Source organism: Rhinoraja longicauda, chromosome 28 (genome assembly GCF_053455715.1).
Source record: "Rhinoraja longicauda isolate Sanriku21f chromosome 28, sRhiLon1.1, whole genome shotgun sequence".
Classification (NCBI taxonomy): Eukaryota; Metazoa; Chordata; class Chondrichthyes; order Rajiformes; family Arhynchobatidae; genus Rhinoraja; species Rhinoraja longicauda.
The window spans coordinates 8,629,613-8,643,381 of NC_135980.1; the positions used below are offsets into that span (position 1 = coordinate 8,629,613).

Consider the following 13,769-nt stretch of genomic DNA (forward strand, 5'->3'; position numbering starts at 1 on the left):
TTATTGAAACATATAAGATAATTAGGGGATTGGACACATTAGAGGCAGTAAACATGTTCCCAATGTTGGGGGAGTCCAGAACAAGGGGCCACAGTTTAAGAATAAGGGGTAGGCCATTTAGAACGGAGATGAGGAAGAACTTTTTCAGTCAGAGAGTGGTGAAGGTGTGGAATTCTCTGCCTCAGAAGGCAGTGGAGGCCAGTTCGTTGGATGCTTTCAAGAGAGCTGGATAGAGCTCTTAAGGATAGCGGAGTGAGGGGGTATGGGGAGAAGGCAGGAACGGGGTACTGATTGAGAGTGATCAGCCATGATCGCATTGAATGGCGGTGCTGGCTCAAAGGGCTGAATGGCCTCCTCCTGCACCTATTGTCTATTGTCTATACAACCTGGTGGCACAGCTGGTAGAGCTGCTGACTCTGTGTCAAAGACCCAGGTGCTGTGCATGTGGAGTTTGCACATTCTCCCTGTGATCCCGTGGACTTTCCCGGGTGCTCTAGTTTCCTTCCACATCCCAAATCCATGAGCGTCTAGGTTAATTGGCCTCTAAATTTCCCCTAGTGTGCAGGGAATGGGTGAGAAAGTGGGATAACATAGAACTAGTGTAAACTGGTGGTCGATGGCCAGTGTGAACTTTGTCCTTCGGACCAAATGGTCAAATGCAAGGATTTCCTTCAAGTTTTAAATGAACAATGAGTAATGGAGTTTAAACTTTATCATGAATGTTAGGTCAATGGATGATCCTTTTGAGGCATACAAGAAAGACACAAGAAAGACGTGTGCTACTTAACCACTGTAGCAGTTGCGTGAAACTAAGGGCACAATGTGAAACTAACGAACATTATATTCACAGGCTGACTGTGGCTGTATCAATAGTCGGCAGTCGTCCTTTTAACAATTTGAGAGAGATATCTAAAATCATGAGAACAATTTAACTCTCCTGTTAAAACCATCAACATAAAATCATCATATAACCAATATATATTTGTTATCAGTACTACAACTAACAATCATTTTTAAAATTGGTGTTAATCCAAGTTTGGCTGGGGGAAGAGTTTGTGCTCCATGCTTTTTTGTGCTGCATATTTTCACAACATATTTAGTACTCCAAGTGTAGTGTTACTAACTAGGCTATATCTTTAAATTTGATACTTCAAATTTTTCATGATGATTCATTCTTCATACCCATAAACTTTCCATTAGAGTACTTTTTAATTCATTAAGCACTATTTCTGTCCAAAAATCCAGTTCATCATTGTCAATAATTATTTCAAGCACTTACTATTTTTACACAGGCAAATGTGCTAACCCATTTGTACGCATCAAGGTCTCAGAGATGAACAAATTCACCTGGTATGGGGGTCATGCAGTAGACCATTTTGGCTGGATACGAAATTAGTTAGAGCACTTCCACTAGGCCAATTTGATTACATTAGACGCTCCTACAAGATTTTATTTTAATTTATGTTAAGTATTTGGTTTATACGCATGAACATTTCATTCTCACCAATACAATGTGAAGAAATATTCACTATTGCAATGCCCCGTGATCTCAATGTTTAGTTGTTCTTTAACGAGTTTAGAAGCATTTCTCCATCAATAAGCTCACTAAGCTCCATTCACAAAGCTGGCTGGCAAGTCTATCAAAGCAGATTTGCAAGACTATAAAGTGTCACTACTCATCTTGCATTGAGTGAATTGGCTCTAGTTCAAAATCCAAGACAATTCACTGATCGAAAGGAATAATTTATTTATTGATTCAGTTTGAAGGTATTTATTCACAAAATGCTGGAGTAACTCAGCAGGTCAGGCAGCGTCTCAGGAGAGAAGTTTGACGTTTGGGGTCGAGACCCTTCTTCAGACTTATTGATTCAGTTGGACACCAAGTTAAGAGGATAAACATAAATAAAATGCAAAACCCCAAAACATTTCCCATTATTAACACATGCAGCTGCATCATACAGCATTTAGTTACGTGCAGAGAACCACACAATTCTCTCCGTCCTCTGCCTCCCACCTCAACGTTTTGACTGAATCTTCTCGATTCAGCTTATATGGCTGGAAATCCTTGTGCTAACTTCAGTTGCCTGACCGTCACAATCTCTCCACCGGCAACCTTAACCTATTTACACTTCAGTGGCCTAGCAGAATCTCCCTGTAAAATACAAACATTCAACATTGAAAAAGTACTTTTACGATTAAAAGACATCTGATAAATGATCACAATTATTATTTTTTTGCTTAAATCTCCATTACAAATTTGTATTCAATTCAATGTATGAAACAAAAAGTTTCCATAAAAATAAATACATTTAAAAGTTTTTTAAGTTGTGTGGATAAGGCAGGTACAAAAGTGAAATAGAAAACTGCTTTAGAACAGTTTCTTAGCTGGAAACCTGCTTTTTCACTTTTCTGGCCAGTTGAAATTAGCTCTAATCAAAAACACATGTTTCATTTTAGATATAAAGATGAAGGATAAAACAAAAAAACTCAGTCATGGGGTCTTTATATAAAATAATGAAAATTCTTCTGCATACGACTTTATGCTAATTATAGTTATTTAATGCAGTATGCAAGTTCTATTTTGTTGATATTCAGTCTGATATACGTGTGCCAAATTAAAACAATAAATTTTCTACAAATGCAGAAACAAGGAATTACAGATGCTGGTTTAAAAATGACACAAAGTGCTTGAGTAACTCAGCGGGCAGGGCAACATCTCTGGACAGCATGGATAGGGGACATTTTGGGTTGGGACTCTTCTTTCGATTGATTGTATAGTGGTTGGGGAGGGAGGGTTAGAAAGCGGGAGAGAGGGGTAGGATAAAGCGTGGCAGGTAACAGGTGGGCACAGGCTTGCCTGCATCTACCTATTACTTGCCACTTTGCCTGGCTCCTCCTCTCTCACAGCTTTCTTTCACCCCCCTCCCACAGTAGCGCAGCGGTAGAGTTGCTGCTTTACAGCGAATGCAGCGCCGGAGACTCAGGTTCGATCCTGACTACGGGTGCTGCACTGTAAGGAGTTTGTACGTTCTCCCCGTGACCTGCGTGGGTTTTCTCCGAGATCTTCGGTTTCCTCCCACACTCCAAAGACGTACAGGTATGTAGGTTAATTGGCTGGGGAAATGTAAAAATTGTCCCTAGTGGGTGTAGGATAGTGTTAATGTGCGGGGATCGCTGGGCGGCACGGACTTGGAGGGCCGAAAAGGCCTGTTTCCGGCTGTATATATATGATATGATATGATATGAAGGGCCCCGACTCAAAATATCACCTATTGATGTTATCCAGAGAAGTTGCCTGACCCGCTGAGGTACTTCAGCATTTTGTCTTTTTACTAGATTTATTATTTAGGTTTATAGAAAAACTTATTTCGAAAAGATGTACAGGTGAAAATTAATATTTTAGAAAACAAAGTATGGGAAATGCTTACCCACTCTTCTCCGCAAAGTCAAAAATGTTCCCTTGTTTACTTCCCCGGTGGATAAAACAAAGGCAATTCATTACATTCCAGACTGCGCACAAAGCTTATGTATTTTCTTCTTGCAATTTCTAAGATATTTTCCTTTATATCCCCTCAGCTGCACACAAAGCTTTTTTCTTCAAGATGTTAGATTTCAGAAATCGCTTGTCCCTTTCGTATTAAGCTGCAAATGAACAAATTACAAAACAAAATTTTAAAAGTTTGCATTTCATAATCTTATCTCATCCCAAGTAACATGCTAAGAGGAGCACCAAATGCAAAAATCACAAAGGGTAGCCAAATTTACTATTGTTGATTGGGGTGGTACACTGGCCAGGGCAGAAGTGTTCAAAAAATACATCATCTTTTGGTATGTTCAAACCAAACAAAGGTTGATTGAACAGCTTAGCTGCTGGCTACATTATTTAAAAACATTTTTAGACTCCTGATAATTCCAAGTCTTCACAGAACAAAGGAAGTTACCATTCAGTCCAGTGTTCCAAGCTGGCTATATTTATATGTACCAGCTATTCCTACTGCCCCAAACCCTTTCTCAATCCCACAAACCCTTTCCTTTCCATTAGATGATGCAGAATTGCTAATTTAGCGGTACAAAAAAAACAACCCAATAATTAATATCACCACCTTCGGAATCATAATTCTGGTTACTTTTCTGCATTAATCAACATGATAGCAATAATGTTCTTTTTAAAGTCAAAATATTTTATCATATTCAAAAACAACCACAGTCCGTTGCCAAATGGCTCTGCAATGGAAAGAAAAAGCAGAACATTTAGCAGTTCTGCAAGCAGATCATCAGTGAAATTCATACTCCAAATCCACAAGAGCTAAATGGATGGCTTCATCTTAATTTAGTCTAAAAAACCTCCTCAGACCTGCTCCCAACACACTGACATCCGTCCCTAAACAAGGAAACCAATACTGCCGGTTTGACTCTCATCAATGCCCTGCATAAAATGAAGTACGACCTCCCCATCTTGAAATTAAATCCCCCAAGCTATAAATTATATTTTTTATTTTTCTCCATTTGAAGTATCTTTTGTGAATCATGTATACGGTACACCCAAATGTCTATGTCTCATCATTTAGATTTGTTTCCATTTTTTTTCCTGATTAAGTGGGTAATTTTACATTTTCCCCAACAATAATCAGTTGTCAACACCATGCCCATTTATTTAGGCTATTTATTTTGTAGGCTCTGTATGTCCTCTTCAAATCTTATTTTTCTGCCCATCTTTATTGCTGGCAAATTTAGCAAACATCACGTGGCCACACGTCAGTACCTCTTGCATACCATTCATTTTTTCGTACCCACCTGATAAAGGCCTCTTTATTCTCACTTTCCTTTTCCCATTGATCAGCCAAATTTCTATCCATGCCAATGTTACTGTTAACATTGTTAGCTTTCATTTTTTACAATGACCTAAAACGAAAACTGTCCCTATACAAGTACCCAAATTTCAGAATGATAAATGGCCTGCTGCAGCACAAGCACGCACACATTGATATTTCAAGCTAACTACCCGGAACTGCAGACTAGTGCAAATATGAATTCAAACATACCGTATTAAGCACACCACACAGGTTTCTGCATTCTGTCACTGGTCCATTATCAACATTATTCATGTGGAGTCAACGTTTCACTCTGTAATATGAAAAAAATAAAATTATATTTGGACATATGCAGCAATTTGACAAAACAAACTTTAAGAGCAAGGATGTGATTACATTAACAGAGTATTATAATTTTCAATAAACCGTTTTCTGAGTCACTAGCAAATCAAATCCTATTTAAAGAAATATCTAACAGTATAAAATTCTATTTCCCCGCCCCACGAGAGCAATATTTTAGATGCTCCCTTTGTTACAGAAGAATATAGCAAGCAGCATAACTAACAAAAGATCAAGATATGAGGCATTATGACAAGGTTTGCTGTGGTGTTCAATTTTAAGAGTTGGGTTCTTTTAGAGAACTAATCCAATAAATAAATGAAATCTTGTACGCATATCATTTCAGAATTGTTTTGAATGAGTCAATGTAAACTGCCCATGAGAGTAAAATGAGTTACCTCAAATCTAGGGCTATATCCACATTTGCACTGAGCCATGTACTGTTTTCATCTCAGGTTTCATTGTAGGTGGCACAGCACTTCGTTCTCCAAGGCCATTTCTTTCCAAATGCTAGCATCCTTAGAAGTTGCGAATTGTTATAAAGAACTTTAATGGACTTGGAACACCATCCTGAACAGATGACTGCACAAAATTTAGATATGCCCAAATTTAATTTATAATAGCAGCAGATAATCTTTTTGAACTATTAGAATACTTATCCCAGTATTTATCATAAACTGATCTTATTCTAGACCATTCAGCTCTTAGTACTGGTTTTACCACTTTATATTTAAGTTTAAAGATAGAAATTTTCCATTTTGATATCAATTACTCCTTAAGTTTCAACATTATTGCAAAGCCACCAGCCTTTGAGGAACACAAGATTGAATGATTTCAAAAAGGGATGTTTCTTTCTGAAATGTCTGCCATGGTTTTAAAAATTATTATTCATTTTACTCCAATTTGGCAATGGCACACAAGAAGTCTCCACTTCAAAATTTACCCTTTTCCAAAAATGAAGTAATAGAGAGGGCAGCACCACAAAACTGGTAATGACCTCATGCATGCCAAGCATGGGAGAAAATGAGCAGTACTGATTAATTTCTATTCTTTCAACTGTTGCAAAGGGACAGTTGAGATTTTAGTGCAGGCTTAATTATTTAACACTGCACTGTGGCACTTTATACAGTAATGGCAAGACAGCTTAGCGGGAAATTTGTTCCTTTATTTTAGTTGTCAAGGTTAAGTGGGGCATCAACTGCATGGCTCTACATTGACAACTGAACAGTGATACTTAAATTCACTGCTAACTCCAGGGTCATTCCCTACACCTCCCCCCGCCACCATTTATTTCTAAAATTACCCTTTTCCCACTGCTTTTCCAACTAAGGAGTGCAGTACAGTTAATCCCTTCCTATACTCTTTCCACTATATAACATCCCACAAGAATCCAACTACAGGAAGATCAGCGTTATAAGTCAGGTATTTCTTTTAATGAGGCTTCGTGAAGCCTGTTTCCAGTACAAAAAGGTCAACTCTAAACCACTTGAACATACAACACAAAAAGCCATTTCCAAATATTTCTCATCCAGTACATGTCCATCTTATAAAGATACATTGCTCAGAACTTCATATGTTAATTTTGAAGAATCTGGAACATGATTAACTTTGTTTACAGTGTACAGAACTCTTGAAACTACTGAAAGATGCACACATGTCCAATTACGTTAAAAAACATTTATGTTCAGCAGTATCAAGGCGGTTTGAGAGGCAGGCAATATCTTCCGTTCCCATGTTGTTTTCCTACCTTGCTACACTAAAGGAACGTTTCAAATGACAACTTTTTACAAGAATAAGTGGCGATATGAGCCTTTATTTTGAAATAAAACACCACAGCTTGTTCAGCTTCCATAAAACATCAGTTTGCTTACCATAAAAATAGACTGAGAACTCACTGTTAACCCTTTTTTGCATTTTCCCCCACCAAAATTCCAGTCACCTCCACAACTTCCAATTCAGAAATAGCTAAACTTTCTGGAAAACTTTTGAGCAATGTTAACATTAAAATAAAGAAACTGATCTAAACTAAAATGAAAACCTTGCAATATTGTAATATTAACACAAAATAACGAGGGCTTTGTCAAGTGCCTGAGAATGCTAAAGTTTGTTAGCTCATTTATTCCAAAATTACTGAGACAACACTTAAGTGTGCACCCTCATGTCAGAAGCTGTCAGGCTGTGATTAACAAGGCCAAACTGAAATACTACAAGGTATGAGAATACAAGTACACAATGCGATTCCACGAAGCTCCGAAAATCTTTATAAATACAGCCATAGGAAGGACGATCTTGAGTCAAGAAGATTTATTTATTCGTTGTGTGTAGCTGAGAACAAGAAGCAGGTACAATTTAAAGACTGCAACAGTAATCATAGTTTCCTCTTCCTACTGTTAGATCCGTGGCATGGACTGACAATCATAGTTTAGCACCATTGGTATATAGATTATCTGAAGCACAATGCAACAGCAAATATTAAAACATTTGCATTCCCATGTCAGTGTAAATGCAACGGCATACGGAACATATCATGGGAAGACAGCAGGGAGATGGTTATTAAGAGTTGTGATGAATTTAGTCCAATAATGAACTTGCCTAAGACACCCTTCATCTTTCAAAAATTTAGGGTACACTGCTGCTTCTTTGGGTTTGGTTCAATGTAATTGAACACCAAGACTTAATTCAGTTTCCAACTCCTTTTGGCTATCCAAATGACAGCTAAAGTAGTTCACATGCAGAACAAGTGTAAAGATAAACTAGCACAAGATTTCAATGCACCAAAATGCATTAGGCCATGGCACTATGTTTGATATCAAACTTTGCAATCATTTTTTTAAATTGTGCACTGTTGCAGTTTACCTATAAAACTTGGTAATAAGGATGTAGTACTGACCAAGAACTGCTTCTTCCCTCCCAGGACCCAACAGAACTTCAAGGACAGAACCTACCATCAGTAGATCTTTCTGCCTCCAAAGATGCAGTGAGCTTTTATGACTTTCAGTACGGAGGTTAAGGTTAAATAACCCATATTATTTTGGGCTAATATTGACATGCAGGTAAATTGTCATTCCACATTACATTTTCCCCCAAAATATCAAGTTAACTAGATTATTACAGAAAACTATAGTGAGAACCCCAGCCTGGCCAGTTTCTTTCTATTTTTAATAGCACCTACCTTAACTGTCATAACTGTCCCGGTAAGAGCCACCATAGCTCCCTTGACTCCTGGGAACAAACAAACATCCCTGTAGTGTTTCGCAGATCACTTCACAGTACATAATTGTTAATAAAAATATATCTAAAAAATAGAATATAACATAACAAGTGATAAAGAAATATTTTTACCTATCTTTGTTGTAGTAATCCCTCGATCCCGAGTAACTGCTTCTCGAATCATAGCGTGCAACTCTGTCTCCACCACTGCCTGATGAAGAATTCAACTAAAGGTGTGAATACATTCACCCAACAAGGGTGCTTCAACAACTGAAGCAAACAAAAAATAGTGCCCAGAGTCATACAGCACGGATACAGACCCTTCGGCCCAACCTGCCCACATTTGATCCATATCCCTTGAAAGCTTTCCTATCCATGTACTTGTCCAATGTCTTTTAAATGTTGTTATAGAACGTGTCCATACCGGTTTTCTCCAGGGCAACCATTTAAAAGAAACTAATGGTAATCATAACTGTGAACTATGAAATACTTTTAAGCTGTCAAAAAAGTTACATACCTCTAGAAAACCCACGTGCTCGACGCCCAGACCCACCACGGAATAACCCGCGGCTGCTTGCATTTCCACCTCTGTAACCCCGGGAACGGTCTCCAGAGGATTTTCCAGCTTGATCCACTCTAATCTGACGCCCATCAATAGACTGCAGTTGGAGAAAAATGGCATACGGTCATTGTTTTATGAAAAGGCGTCATTGTTAAATATGAGGATATGAATTTATATACTGTTTTTCTCACAGTATTCTATATGCCTGAAAAGAGTTAAGCATAGCACTTCTACACAATGCGCTTATCAATTCAATTGTGCCTAATCTTGAAATTCTATTGAACTGTGGATTTTATTAATCATGAAGCAACTAACTTGAATTTAGGTTGCACTGACCATATAAACCAATAAAATGTCCAAGTTGCTTCATGGAATGAACAAGAAAAAAAATTCATTCAATCAAAGGGTGGAGAAACAAAGAGACGCCTCAAGGTTTGGCCAAAGGTGATGGCGAGGATGGAATTCCAGAATTTGAGGATCAAAGATCTAAAGATGCAGTAGTCAAATGATGGAGTGGAGACATGAACAATGGCAGAGCTATGCATTTCAAAACTATTCAATTAGAGGCGGTAACTAAGACAGTGCCATTGATGCGGAGGAACTTAAGCACAAGAACATTAAATTAAGAGCTTGCTGCACAGGAAATTAATGCAAAAGAAAGAAATGAGACTTGGGTTAACATAAAATCATGATAAGATACAAAGTGCTGGAGTGACTCAGCGGGACCCTTCTTCCCGACCCAAAACGTAACCTATCCATGTTCTCAAGACATACTGCCTGACCTGCTGAGTTACTCCAGCGCTGTTTCTTTGTTCTAAACCAGCATGTGCAGTTCCTTGTATACACACTAACTCATGCCGATTGGAAGACTAGGTTCAGGCTAGGAGACTTCTGGAAAAACTGTCCAAAAATATTTGAACCCTGTATTAAGATTTTAGAGGGCAGAAGCAGCACAGGTAAAAGGCACATTAGAAATCAAAGACTGCTATGCTACAATGCAGACAATGATTCTGCACTTTGGTATCTTTCTCTTCACTCTACCTTTTGTACTTATGTTTGGCTTGATTTGATTGGGCAGCATGCATACAAAAGCATTCACAATACTTTGTTACACGTGACAATAATAAAACTAAATCTAAACAAAGCAGGCAATATTAATGGTAAATGTGGGCTTGGGAACTTTGTCACAAGGTCAGTGCAATCCTGATTCTGAGTTGCCAGGAAGATCGCTACAATAGATCGAGGATTTTCCATGTGATTGAAGCCAAAAAAATAAATAGTCCCAATGATTATTAAATAAATTAAATTTCACCTCACCCATTTCAGATAGAGCAAGCAACCATAAATGACAGAATAATTAATCCTGAAAATAGTTGAGTGGCAATCAATGGCCAGAATACCAACGAAACAGGCCTGGTTTCGTTCAAACTACATTGCCCAAGAGATAAACATAGCCTAGTTTATCATCTTATCCAAACAACAGCACGACTCCACAATCTTCAGCACTGAGTCATGCTGGATTGCATGCTCACAATTTTGGTGAATTTTTGAATTTCTTGAGCATAAAGGGCCTGTCCCACTTAGGTGATTTTAAGGCGACTGCTGGCGACTAGGCTGTCGCCGAACGTTCGCCGAGGTGTCGCGGGCATGATCGTGAGGAGTCTTCAATGAATCGTAGCGGATCTCGGCGCGTCGCGGAAAAAATTTCCAGATAGAAATTTCTCGGCCACAGCTGGCTTGTCGCCAGGTATCGTAGTTTATTGCGGGCGCTGTCGCATGCTGTCCCCAGGTTTACTAGGTTGTTGCAGATGCATTTAGAAGCATGTAATATTAAATTAAGAAAAGGCATTTGAAGATACCCGAAGATAGTTTTGTTTAATCAATTTATTTACTGTCAGGACTTTTGACAGGTAGATTGGAGGCGACAGTTTGACGGTCAGGTAAGCGTGGGAATTTTGCGATGTTTCCAAAGACGGTGTAATATCTTAGCCAGGTGCTAGTTTCACAAAAAAGTAACATGACTCGGCATTGTCGTGGTCATTGTCGCAGGGTAAAAGAAAATTTTGCCGATCTGCTACGACTTTGACAGTCGCCTTAAAAATCGCGTAACTGGGACAGGCCCTTAAAGCTCATTAACCAGAACATACTCTCAAACTCAACCAATTTACAAAGTATAAAACATACCTTCCCATTCATAGCCAACATTGCATCCTTTGCATCATCGGGATTTTCAAACGTGACAAAACCAAAACCCCTTGATCTTTGTGTCTCCCGGTCTTTAATGACAATAACTAAAGCAGATAAGCAAAAAATGATTCAAGTTACCAGATGCCGCCTCACGACCAAGAAGATAAAAAACCTTTTACAACCTGTTATAAAACTCATTCAATAGTTTTAAGTGCAATGGGAAATTTCCGCCCAATTATTCCTGTGTAAAACATTATGTTAACTCTGAGCCTTTATGGGCAACTGAATTACATAGAAGTTTAGACTGCCTTTCTAACATTGTCAACATTTGCAACGCCATCACATCCGAGAAAAATCCATTACATTACAATAATTTGGAATAGTGTCCTGAGTTTCAAGGTTAAGATATGGTATTTATTCACAAAATGCTGGAGTAACTCAGGTCAGGCAGCATCTCAGGAGAGAAGGAATGGGTGACGTTTCGAATCGAGACCCTTCTTCAGACTGACCCGAAACGTCACCCATTCCTTCTCTCCTGAGATCCTGCCTGACCTGCTGAGTTACTCCAGCATTTTGTGAATAAAAACCGTCGATTTGTACCAGCATCTGCAGTTATTTTCTTACACTAGGTTAAGATATGGAATACAAAGTACCATGGACAATCGAATAAATACCCAAATGCTTGATCACTATCCTGCCAACCGAACACCAGTAATCCAGCCAGAAAAAAAACCGGGTAGTGTCTAAATCCTTACATTGTTAGCGCGGCTGATTATATTTAGCGGTGACTGAACATACAAACCTTCGGAGATCTGCCCATATTTGGAGAAGACGGATTCCAGCGACTGCTCGTTCGTGTCGAAGTTGAGTCCACCGACAAAGAGCTTGCCTTCGTCCGACATTCTGCTTCACCTGCTGGGAGGGGGGGGGGGAGAAGAGGATGGGGTTTGGATAAGTCTGCAGAACAAAGGGGGCTTCGGTTGTCTGCGAGGGGACCTCCCTTCAGTCACCCCCACCCCCCCACCCCCCCCAAAACAGCAACATCCACCACCCCGCCAGGCGCTCGCCGCACTGCGGCAGGATCCGGGTCCCCGCCGCCGGTCGCCTCTTGCTCGTCCGGCTTTGTTCACACCCCCTCCAGAAGGGCCAGCTCTAACCCCCCCCCCCCCCCCCGACAAGTCGGAGTTGTAGTCTCTCCCCCCCAAGACAGGGCGGGGGTGATGGGTTTCTGCGACCAGAGTGGAGGAGAGTTCTGGGCCCTACAGACGGGGGGGGGGGGGGGGGGGGGGTTGTACCCCTCCTCCCCTAGTTCCAGACCGTGGGTGGTTCCCTCTCCCCCCCACCCCCAATACGGGAGTTCTAGTTCCCCCGACAGGGTGTGGATGGCGTTTTACCCTCTGCTCTCCCATAACCCCAGACAGTGAGTGGTTCTAACACCTCTCCCCCACCCTCGGGAGTTCTGCTCCCCTCTCCACCCGATAGGGCGCGGGGTGGGTCTACTCAACCCCACCTTCAGACGAGGGGGCACTAATACTCCCCCCCCATCCCAAACCCCAGATAGTGGGGGGGGGGGGGGTTCTAACCCTCTGCCCCTCCCTCCTCTCGCCCCCCTGGATGAAGCTGAAGGAGGATGGGCACTAATCCCCCATTCCCCAGCCGGGAGAGGGACCTTTCTCCCCCCCCCCCCCCCCCCCCCCGGGTGGGTCTCCCCACAGCCTTCTGCCCCCCTCCTCCTCACAAGGGGGCGGGGAGGATGTTCTAACGGACTCTAATGGAGGCCCCCTCGGGGAAGAGGTCTAACTCACGCCCAATGCTCCCGCGGTAATTAAAACGAGTGGGTGTTAATAGTCTGCGTCCCTCCGGCGGGCCGGCGTCGAGGGAAGGGGCCCGCCCACCCTAACGGGCCGAGCCGAGACCTGCCCACCCCCGAGGTTAAAGGGAGCCGACGACAAACAAAAACGCAAAACCTCCCGCCCGACGAGAGGGAGGGGGAAGGAGCCTCTCGGGAGAGGGGGGGTTCAGCGCCGCGCCGCCGACACTCACCGACCTCCCACTCCGATTGCCAGCTCGGAAAAGGCGACGACCCCCAACGCCAACCGATATTTGTATGCGCGCCCCTTGGCGATCTGCGCATGCACTGCCGGCGCTGGGTAACTCCCCCTCGCTCTGCGCATGCACTGCCGGCGCTGGGCAACTCGCCATCGCTCTGCGCATGCACTGCCCCTCAGTTCTCCTTCCCATTCTGCGCACACTCCAACATCCACCACTGAATCTGCAGCCGCTGCCGGCGTCAACAGCAGCACCATTGCAAAGCAGCGGGGGCATTTAACCAGGATCGAAAGGGTTGAATGCACCAGTGGTCGGGTATACTGCTTACACCGCAGCGGTATGACTATCGACTTCTCTAACTTCAAGTAACCCTTGCTTTCCGTCTCTCCATCTCCATCGGGCCAGTCTGTTCCTGATTACATTGTATCTCTGTCTGCTTTGTTGTCACCTTCTCCTTGCTAACAATGGTCTTTTCCACTTCCTTGATCTGTATCTCTTTTGATCTCTTACACGTCCATATCTCTGTAACTCCATCTCCACTGACGCTTAGTCTCGACCCGAAACGTCACCGCTGAGTTACTCCAGCATTTTGTCTATCAGCAGTGCTTGTA

General features: G+C 41.6%; 1 protein-coding gene across 5 annotated transcripts; it reads right to left on the minus strand.

Moving 5' to 3' along the window:
- Nucleotides 1-1,739: 1,739 nt before the first annotated feature.
- On the minus strand, nt 1,740-12,181 carry LOC144607011 (cold-inducible RNA-binding protein-like). Of its 5 annotated transcripts, none has more exons than XR_013549046.1 (8): nt 11,912-12,180; nt 11,107-11,213; nt 8,878-9,019; nt 8,493-8,571; nt 8,323-8,369; nt 5,043-5,124; nt 3,429-3,642; nt 1,740-2,152 (listed from the first exon to the last, which is right to left on the minus strand). XR_013549046.1 is itself a non-coding variant. In XM_078423547.1 (6 exons), exons 1-5 carry the CDS (start codon nt 12,009-12,011, stop codon nt 8,324-8,326), a joined length of 474 nt encoding a protein of 157 aa, XP_078279673.1. In that variant the 5' UTR covers nt 12,012-12,177; the 3' UTR covers nt 6,562-7,475; nt 8,323. The 5 variants fall into 5 exon arrangements, 2 of the variants coding, with proteins under 2 accessions (XP_078279673.1, XP_078279672.1); XR_013549045.1 differs by having other exon boundaries at nt 8,323-8,372; XR_013549047.1 differs by lacking the exon at nt 8,323-8,369 and having other exon boundaries at nt 11,912-12,181.
- Nucleotides 12,182-13,769: the final 1,588 nt, after the last annotated feature.

Bases quoted from the DNA above. Each gene is read 5' to 3' on its own strand.
- LOC144607011 (XM_078423546.1), bottom strand. From the start codon at position 12,011: ATGTCGGACGAAGGCAAGCTCTTTGTCGGTGGACTCAACTTCGACACG. The intron at 9,020-11,106 runs GTATGTTTTATA...CTCCAACTGCAG, and splicing joins TGTTGGCTATGAATGGGAAG to TCTATTGATGGGCGTCAGAT. The intron at 8,373-8,492 runs GTAAAAATATTT...GTTTGTTCCCAG, and splicing joins GATTACTACAACAAAGATAG to GAGTCAAGGGAGCTATGGTG.